The 10,859-nt window shown below is 44.2% G+C and overlaps 1 protein-coding gene across 1 annotated transcript; it reads right to left on the bottom strand.

Moving 5' to 3' along the window:
- Positions 1–1,701, bottom strand: LOC146514687 (tripartite motif-containing protein 16-like). Its single transcript, XM_085166095.1, has one exon. It carries the CDS (start codon positions 1,699–1,701, stop codon positions 1–3), a length of 1,701 nt encoding a protein of 566 aa, XP_085022221.1.
- Between the last annotated feature and the right edge of the window lie 9,158 nt (positions 1,702–10,859).

The following is a 10,859-nucleotide window of genomic DNA, read 5'->3' as shown; positions in this document are numbered from 1 at the left end:
CTACACAAACACAGCAGAGGAGTCTGATCCTAAGAAGTGACTTGCCCTCAGTCCAACATAAAGTGGCTGAGTGAATGTGGTCTGGACTCTGTGAAGGAGAATCATGGTGCCAGAGACACTATAGAAGGACAGAATACCTGCTCTGTGATCCAGGTACACTCCAATTTTGGAAGACACAGGGCCTGTAAACCTATAACAATTTTTGCCATGACTGAGTGAATAATTACTACTGTAACAGTCTAATGCCCAAGACTCACTATTGTTTCCAAATTCACTTTGATCTCCCGTTCTGCTTATGCTTTTGTATGCGACTGCTATGTAAATACCAAACCCGCTCCACTCTACCTCCCAGTAATGACGTCCAGTCAGACTTTCTCTGCTCAGGACCTGAGACCTGTTCATGAATCTTTCAGGGTGACCTGGATATGCCTGTTTTTTACTCACAAATGTTGCCCTTCTGTTCTCTTCAGATAATAACAGCCGCATGTTTACAGTGTCTGGATCCAGTGTGAGCTGAGTTGAAAACTTTAAGAATTCAGCTCTGGTTTGGGGCTCTAGTTGAGGTAGCAACACGTCTACATCAATCACTGTGCGGGAAACTTTTTGCCATCCTTCCTGAAGATCATCCTGCAGTTTATTTTTCACCTCTAATACAGCAGCCGGCACATCATCAAAGTACAGCAAAGGATGATGTTTAGTAAAAGGTATCTCTGTAGATTCAGTAAAATTTGAGAACAAAGGGAACATGTGTAGAAACTGAGTGTGATCCTCTGTGTGAGAGAGCTGTTCCAGTTCAGCATCTTTTCTTTTCAGTTCACTGAGCTCTTCCTGCAGTTTTTCCACAACCTGTTTAGCTCGTTTTACTTCAGTTTTCTGTTGGCATCTGATCTGTTGCTGGATATCAGAATTTTTTTCTTTGATGTGAAAGAAAATTTGTTCAAATGTCTTCTCAGTGTCCCTCACAGCTTTATCAGCAGACTGATTAATGGCCTCCATTTCCTGCAGAAGCACCTTAACATGTTCTTCTCTGTCCTGAATTCTTAGTTGAAAATTTTCCAGACATGGCTTCAGCTCTTTCTGCTTTTCAGTTCTTTCTGTTGAAGCTGGGACTGTGTCGTGGCCTTTATGTTCACCCATGGAGCACAGATAACAGATACACTGCTGATCAGTACGACAGAAAATCTTCATTACCTCATTGTGGTGAGGGCACATGTTCTCCTGAAGCTTCTTGAACGGGTTGACCAGTTTGTGTTTCTTCAATCCATGTACATTATGATGAGGCTGTAGATGGCGCTCACAATAAGAGACCACACAGTGCAGACACGACTTGAAGGCTTTCAGTTTTCTCCCACTACAAACATCACAGGCCACATCTTCAGGTCCAGCATAGCAGTGATCAGCAGGAACAGCATACAGTCCAGTCTGCTTCACTTCCTCCACTAACTCTGCTAACATGGTGTTTTTCATCAGAGCAGGCCTTGGTATGAAGTTCTGTCTGCACTGAGGACAGCTGTGGATGTGCTTCTGATCCTGTCCATCCCAGTAAATTTTAATACAGTCCCTGCAGTAGTTGTGTCCACAGGGAATAGTCACAGGATCCTTCAGTAGATCCAAACAGATCGCGCAGCAGAGTTTGTCACCAGCAATTTTAAATCCTTTCTGTGCCATTTCGCCCCATAGACAACGTGTCAGTGAATGCATGTGAATGTTTTACAGTTTTGACAGAGAGCAAAAGAAGGAGGGGTTTACATATTCTGATAGATTCCAGAAACAGGATCAGCAGGTTTGAATGTGTTAAGTGCATTGCTATGCACTCCTGCCTCAGTAACTGGAAACGCCTGAGAAATCATCTTCCACCAAAAACAAGAGGAAGCTTTGCTTATATTTTATTTAGGTTATTGTAATTGCATCTATATCATATATCATAATAATATATCTGAGAATGCTTCGGAACTCTCTTGCCCTCCTCATGTTACTATTATCATTATTATTATAACAGTGATTGAAATGCACCTAATTTCAAACATCAAATAATATTTACCAGGTGAGCATTTTCCTTTTGGTTTGAAGTCTAAGACATGTATAAATGTTACATATTTGTGAAGACTAACATTGTTTAAATATGTCAGGGCATCGCAGCAATGCACAGTTAGTCCCGTAGAATCAGCTAATGTCGGATGTCGGAGTGGAGGATCCCATCCTGTACCTCCTACAGAGAGCCCATTCACACCTGAAAAAGGGAAAAGGCACGGTCAGGATCCTGTTTCTTGACTTTTTGAGTACCTTTAATGCAATCCGGCCCTGTCTACTTCAGGAAAAACTAAACAGGATGCAGGCGGACCCCTGCCTGGTCGCTTGGATCTCCGACTACCTCACTGACAGACCACAGTACGTCAGGCTGAAGGTCATCACATCTGACACTGTGGTCAGCAGCACAGGGGCACCACAGGGAACTGTGCTTTCCCCTCTTCTCTTCACCCTGTACACCTCTGACTTCTGCTATAACTCTGAATTATGCCATATTCTGAAGTTTGCGGACGACACGGCCATCATGGGGTGTATCTGGGATGACCAGGAAGAGGAGTACAGGAGTCTGGCGAGGAACTTTGTCACATGGAGTCACTCAAACCACCTGCAGCTCAACACCTCAGAGACCAAGGAACTGGTTGTGGACTTCGGGAGGTCCAGACTAGGTCCACTGCCAGTTCAGATAGAGGGAGAGGAGGTGGAGGTGGTCAGCACATACAAGTACCTCGGGCTGTGGGTGGACAACAAACTTGGACTGGTCATACAACACGCTGCACCTGTATAAAAAAGGCCAAAGCAGACTGTACTTCCTCAGGAGGCTGAGGTCTTTCGACATCTGCACGAAGCTCCTGAGGATGTTTTACCAGTCGGTAGTTGCTAGAGCTGTTCTATGCTGTGGTGTGCTGGGGGAGCAGCACAGCAAAGAAGGACTCATCCAGGCTGGAAAAACTGATCAGGAAGGCTGTGGTCGGCATGAAGCTGGATGATGGGTCTGTCTAGCACAACCCCTCGCTGCAACGAGACAATTCTACTACAACAGCAGAAGGAAGACGCAAGTCACCAAAGTTCTTTGTGTTACTCGTGCACGAGGGAGAGAACTGTGACAAGTGTGTTCCTGTAGCTCACCCCAGTCTCTCTCGTCTGCTCCCTTGTAACACTGCTCTTTATTGAGGTTACATGAATATGCATAGGTTCATTAACATAGGATATCTTACATAGGCGTACATGTGAACAAAGAGTACCTTGTCTGTGTGTACGTATAGGCATGCGTGTGTGTGTGTGTGTGTGTGTATGTGTGTGGGGTCAAGATGTGACCCTGTGAACGACTTCCCTAAACCTGCTGGCCTGGAAGTCCAGCAGTTCATCTAAACAAAAGGCACTTATACTGAAACAGATATAGTTGTGTTTACCATACCATAAAACAGTAAGAGAAGGTATGACCTCTCTCATGACACCAGGATGTGTGTGTGTATGCCAGAGTGCTCTGGGAGGCACACAGAGTCTTTGCAGACTGCTAAGGATCAGACATCCTATCATTATGCAATCGATTATAAAACTAAGCATATATGAGTAAATATTTCTAAGCATGAATGACGATCCACAATATAAACCTGACATTGGACACTGGTGACAGTGGCAGAGAAAAGGACACTAAAGAAACTGCTGGACATTATGGACAATGCTGAGCATTCTCTGCACACTCGTAAATAATCAGAGGAGCCTATTCAGCGACAGTTTGCGTCTCCCAAAGTCAAGAACCAACAAACTTAAAAACTCCTTTGTCCCACACGCTGTTACGGCCCTGGGCTCGCTGTGTACCTCTGTTGTGCTCTGTGTCTTTAAGAGTCTACCCAACGGAAAAGTTTTCCCAATCCCTGAGGTAATTGAAAACCCCGTCAATGATTCTGTTTTTGTTTTTGAACCTGCCACTGACAGTCTGCCCTCTGTTTTTCCTGCCTGCGTTGTCACGCGCGCCCACAAGCGCAAATACGGTGATGTTGACTTGTCTGACTCTTTTCTATGTTCTGAAGCTGTTCCTGAGAAAGCTGAAAAATGCGTGTCTGATAGAATGCTACCTGCTACACCTGACCTGTCCTTTGAGGTAGACAAAACAGATTTTGTCCATGTGCAACAGAATGATCCATCTTTGGCCAAATGTTTACTCGCCGCCAGTGTTGGGTAAGTTACTTTAAAATAGTAACTTAGTTACATTACTAGTTACTTCTATCAAAAGTAACTCAGTTACTTCAAGTTACTCGTTACTTTCAAAGTAACTAGTTACTAGGGAAAGTAACTTTGGTTTTACTCAGAATTCTCTTGTTAATGTGTTGCTTCCATAACTTTGCCAGTCTTCTAGCTTGCTTACTTGCCACAAGTGCACTGTGCCACCTACCAATAGAAAAATAAATAAATAAATAATGTGCATATTTCCACGAGAGAAATCCCACGCCTGGACCGTCATTGACTGCTGCCATGATTCTAGCCTACGTCACAGCGTCATGTGCGCCTTTTACATCCAACACAAAAAACTGCAGTCGTGGTGCTTTGATTGTACTCAGAACTCGGAAATTCTGCCTTCTGAATAGGAAGATGTAGGTAACACCAGACTGCAGATGAGCTGCATACAGGGCTGGACGGGGACAAAAAATCAGCCCGGGCATTTTGACTAGAGACCGGCCCGCCATTATAGGAAAAATCATAAAGCCTTTGAATGAAAACAAACGCTGTTGTGACAGTGATGTTCACTGTTTTGATGGTATATATGCATCAATCTATCAATCGTTTGTTGTAAGATTCAGATAATTATTTTTTAAAAGCTAGACATTTTAAATGAGAATAAGAAAGAAAAGTATTTCTTTGTGCCCACCTCTCCCTGTTAATGCCCCACCTGGCGCCCCTGGCAAAACTTTGCTAGATCCACTCCTGCACAGTTACCAGCTGTCAGCTACCTAAAAAGGATCCTGGGGTTATCTGTCTCTCAGAAACAGTTCATAACTTCCCTTCAACTCATTTATGTCACCTAAAAGGTAAACCTGTATCTCCATCACCTGTTCAGCTCTGATGATTCAGTAAGGACATCTCCTGGTTTCATGTTTCCCTCTCACCAGATAAAAAAACCGACATCATGACCAGCAGCTTTTTTGCAGCTGTGGCTCCAGCAAACATCAGCTGATACTAGGAATTAATATTAAATAAATCCTAACAACAGCTGATCAAGCTTAAACGTGCTGCTGTTGTTTAACGCGACATCGGCTGGTTTCCTCTTTCTGGCGCAAAGTGGGCGATAAACAAACAAGAGAGCCGATCAGCTGATCATTGATCAGTTTTCATGATTGAAGTAGAAACGGGAGAGGGAGGGGGGAGAATGAAAGAAGAAGAGGCAGCTGTGCAGCAAAGACACAGAATAACTCCAGCTTTGTGCCTTTTTCAATGTAGCCGAATTACGGGACAAACTGTTCCTTTTCACCTCAATAAGAAACGCGTAATATTTTCTCTGAATACCAGACGGGACGGTTGGCAACTCTAATAACTTATGAACAAAATAAAGTTTAACATCATTAACATCATAGCACTAGGGTTGCCAACTCCCTGAGAAATAAATAAGGGACACCTGGTGGCCAGGGCCGGGCGACCCAGTTGTCTTCACCCTTCCCAGTGTGGTGAATTTTTTAGCTCTTTTTTTGTGTGTGAAATTATTTTTTTAACCATTTGACTTGAATTTGATTTAAGTAGATGCATATTCTTTGTGATATCAACACATGGGAAACTAAAATCATTTAGCCATTTATTTTTTAGCTCAAAATGACAACATTAACACAATAAAACAGGTCTCTTTCTTAAACAGAAGCCTGTCATACTTAACTTTTGAGAATAAAAGTAAATCTTTCTTTAAAAGAACTCTGTCCTGCTTAACCTAAAATTATATAAATTAATAGAAAACAATAGAAAGAAAAATATTCTTGTAACAGTGCACATTTAGTGCATTTAGTGCAATTGGCTTCAGTAGAGGCATTTTTTCAGCTTTTGCTCCCATTTGTAAACCCACTTGTTCCCATGATTACGCATCATAACTCATCATCATTATTCATCTATGTATTACTTTTATGTATTACTCATCTATTTGTTGTAATCATCTATCCTTGCAGTTGTTTATTACACAAAATAAATTATATTATCACACTTCTGGCCACATAGCGCTGATATTCACTGCACATGCCCATTTTAACCTTAACCAGAGGGTTTAAAAACAAACAAACCAGTGTTTACATACCATATCTGCTTCTGCCATGGCCTGGTGGACAAAAATTGGTTAAGGGTTCCCCGAGCTTTCACGCCCCTCATGTGCCCACCATTAGAAGCATGCCTATGGAAAAAGTGCGCCGGCACACAGTGCAGTGCGCTTTATTGGTGTTATCGTGCACTTTTCCAGCCAGGTGTTTTCCTTTTCCCATTCTTTCCTGTACTTTTGTAGCCTTTTTTTCTTTCTCTGAGAGGAACAAACATTGCTGGTCTAATGCTGGGCTTACACTGTGCGATTTTTGGCCCATTTTGAGCCGATTTTTGAGTCGTGCGACCAATTTGGTGATCGGCCCGATTTTGGCCTTCATCGTGCATCGTGTAGTATACGTGGGGTAACGAGAAGCGATTAACACCTCACGACCAGCTCCCGATCATCAATCGCTCGTGAGGGTGTCACCGCAGCCGCTCACACTGCTCACACGCAAACACGTAAACGTCGGTGAAAAAGACGGAGCAGCACGGCTGTGCGGCGTGTGATCTGGACACAAGCGATGGAGGCACAACTTGTAGAACTTTGGAAAGCTCATCCGAGCCTTTTCGAAGTGGCATCACCAAATTATCACGACCACAACAACCGTGAAAATAGTCGGATTTACATTGCTGCTCAATCACAGCTGCCTGATCAGTGTTTTTCATTAGCAATTTAGCAAAGTTGATGGTGGTGTGTGTCTGTGTGAGTGAAAGACAGAGAGGGAGAGCGAGCGACAGATTTTCTGTTATAACCTTCATTTTATGGAGGCACAGTGTGAGCACTCAGGTCGCATCAGAGCATCGGGCGGTATAGTGTGAGACCCTGCATCGTGACCTACGAACTTATAACCCATGCGAGCCAATCGTGCAGTTTGAAAATCGCACAGTGTTTGCCCAGCTTCAGGTGTACTGTCGTCTGAGACCGCAGTGTCGGCGTTTGTTTCCCTGTTGGCCATGCTTTTTGTTGTGGTCATCTGTTGTCTTCCGGTATTTTCTCTGCAAGCGACCTTTCCTCAACCAATGAGATGAGCGGTAATCTGAATTGTCATACTCGAATTGTCATAAGTGTGCTGTCAGCTCATTGGTCACAAAGCAGGAGCGGGGCTGGGAATTATGTTTTCAAACAAAGTGTTAATTACATTAAAACTTATAGACTACTTTTGATTCTCACTGTATTACGGGACAAAGTGCGTCCCTTTTCAGCTCAATACGGGACGTGTACTTTTGTTTCTAAATACGGGACGATTCCGTTTTTTAAGGGACGGTTGGCAACCCTACATAGCACCCACCCAGCTGTATAGAAACTCCGTCATGCTAGCTAGTACGCAGTACGGAAAAAGTCAGAATAACGAAAATAAACTCCACCTAAACTTGGTTTATATCTGACCCAGATAGACTGCAGGTCATAACTTCTTACCTGAAGTTCAGTTCACACTTGGACCGGCGGCCGCCTTGGGTCTCTTTTCCTTCTCTTCCACCTGCTGGCCTCCACCACTTGCTAATGTTATTGAATCTGTGGAAGCTCCGCGATAGCCACCACACGAAGTAACGAGTAACGACCCTATCTAAATCCCAGTAACGACTAACGCGTTCCTGATTTTGGCATAATAACTAGTTACCGTGCTCGTTACCACAATAATAACGTAGTTACTGTAACGCGTTACTTAATAACGCGTTAGTCCCAACACTGCTCGCCGCAAATTCCAGCGATCAGAATCCCCGTGTTTACAGTGTTAACCATTCATCGCCGTCAGTCCCCTGACCGTGGTCGGGAGACACGAGGGGAGATGCTTCCTCCAGGGCCAAAGTTTGTCCTCCTTCGGGGTTAACTCCCTTCACTTTTGTGGAGTAGTGAGGCAGACAGAAATCAGCCGAGGCACCGGAGAGTACTGAAGAGATGAGGCTTTTAATAACAGTACTGCACACTTCAAAAACACACTGCATAGGCTGTAACCCGTTAGAACGCTGCTCCCGGTCGCCCTCTCTACCCATGACACGCACTCTCTCTCTCTTTTTTTTCTTCCGCTCTCCGCGTTTCCTTCACGCGCATGCTCACACACACATCACATACACGCCTTACTGCACCCAGCCACACACAAGACAGCAATTCCCGCAACACTACCCCCACTCTGGATGGCAATTAAACAATAATTCCACTCCAGCATTGTAATGCATAAAACTGGTACACAATCCCCTTTACCACTTGGAGCCCACAGGAGATAAAAGTGTTAGCCATTACCGCATATAAGGTGAGGTATAGTATCAACTAGTGCACTTCAGTGACAAAGACGTTGGCTCAAGTAAGGTGTACATACATGTGCAAAATAAAGCATTTCAAGTGCTGTTAAGTAGAAAAGAAATTACACAATTGTAACTATTACATGGCGACCGGGAATAACTAACTTATCCTAGCATCTAGGAAGGCACAAATACAAATGGATGAGTGCATGTAGATAACCCCGTAGGTCCTTCAGATACTTTACTCACTTTTTTTCAAATGTAAACACTGGAACAATGAAAAATATAGCTCTCTTAAGCCATTGTAGCTAACAGTGTAGGAGGCTGAAACAATTTAAACTTGAACTGAATCTTCAGTCCTACTTGGAACTGTCCATGGTAGGTAAACCAAGCTAAGTGATCCACACCCCATACCGGTGTGGAGCTCTGCGCCGACGAGACGAAACTGCTGGCCCAGGTGGTCTGGCTCACCCACCACACCCCCACCATTCTCATGGTCTACATGGGAAGGGGACGATGGGATAACCACAACCGGAGCGGGATCAGCTGCGACTGAGACAGATGGCTGAGAGGAGCTGGGGCCATTGCCAGTTGCAGTAGAGAACAGACTGTGCAGACCCAGATCACGGTCTGCTGGGTCATCCTCTAAAGCTGGTGGTGGGACCTCTGTAGGTGACCACTGACGAGCTTGATCAAGGACCCAGGTATTGTCCAGGGGCTCGCGGCAGCGATAATGCTTTAGCTGGTCATGGTGGACAACTTTCACTTTGATTGATTGATTGAATCTTTATTTTGAACATGTTAAAAAAGTACAACAACATAGAATTAAAAGAGACAAATAAACAAAGCAAAACAAAAAGAAAACGAGCAACCACAACTACAAATATATTTTATGTTCAAAAAGGAGCAGGAAGAAGCATGATCTTATTTAATCCCACCCCTTTTCCACTATCTAGTAATTTATAGACTACCGAAATACCTCCTTGCAATCACATTATATGTCATATGTATTTTTTTTTTTAATTATTATTCTTTTTTTTATTTATTTATTTTATTTTATTTTTTATTTTTTATATATACATATATGTTTCTATCTATCCATACATACGTATTTACACATACGCACATATACACATTTTCAATAACCCCATTAACACCTCAAAGGATACACAACCTACAAATATATATATACCCATACCAACATACCCGTGCACCCGCACACACATGAAAATATTAGACAAGAACACCTTATCAAATCTCTACCTCCCCCCTGTACCCTGTAAAAACCATCTCCTTAAACCGCTTTTTAAACTGTGCCATGCTCGGACATTGCTTTATATCTTTACTTAGTCTGTAGGTCACTTTAGACCTTGGGTTCTTCTGGATCCGATAAACTAGGTCATCCAATTGCCCCAAGGCAAAGAATGGTCCTTCATACGATGGGAGGAACTTTCTGACCTTGTTCTTGATGTGACGTGTTCCTTTGATGAGATACCACACAGGATCTCCAGTCTTATACTGTGTGTGGCAACAGTTCTTGTCATATTGCCTTTTTGTGCACTTGACTGACTCACCCAGTGCTTCCCTGGCGATGAGGTGGGCCAGCTCCAGCCGCTCACGCATTTGCCGCACATACTCTGGAGCTGAGGGCTGGTTGTCTGGATCAGGAGGTAGACCTGCGACAAGGTCCACTGGCTCACTCAGTTCTCGGCTAAACATCATGAAGTTTGGGGTGAAACCTGTAGCACTGTGTTTGGTCGCCCTGTAGGCCATAACAGCGTACGGGATCATCAGGTCCCAGTCCCAATGGCAACGCTCTGCTGTGGAGGCCAGGATCTTCTGAAGAGTGGCATTGAAACGTTCAACTTGGCCATCTGACTGGGGTCGGAATGGCGTTGTATGAGTCTTGTCTATGCCAAACAAACTGCACACCCCCTGGAACACATCAGATTCAAAATTGCGTCCCTGGTCACTGTGCAGTGCTTGAGGTATCCCGTAGCGGCACACCCACTCAGATGCAATGACCTCGGCAACGGTTGCAGCCTGTTCATCTGGGATAGGAAAGGCTTCAGTCCACTTTGTAAAGTAGTCTTGTATCACAAGCACATATCGGTTTCTGCGCTCCGTCTCATTCAGTGGTCCCATAATGTCCAGCGCAACGCGCTCCATTGGGGCTCCTACCCGGACAGTTCCCATCGGAGCTTGCGGTGTCTTCTGGGGTCGGGCCCTGGATGCACAGCTGGTACAAGTACGGCACCAAAGAGCGACGTCTTCCCTCATGTGATACCAATAGAATCGGGTTCGTAGTCTGGCCACAGTCCTCT

Source organism: Neolamprologus multifasciatus, chromosome 7, assembly GCF_963576455.1.
Source record: "Neolamprologus multifasciatus chromosome 7, fNeoMul1.2, whole genome shotgun sequence".
NCBI classification, from domain to species: Eukaryota; Metazoa; Chordata; class Actinopteri; order Cichliformes; family Cichlidae; genus Neolamprologus; species Neolamprologus multifasciatus.
Note: the sequence above shows the minus strand (reverse complement) of the source record. Positions and strands in the feature narration are given on the sequence as shown.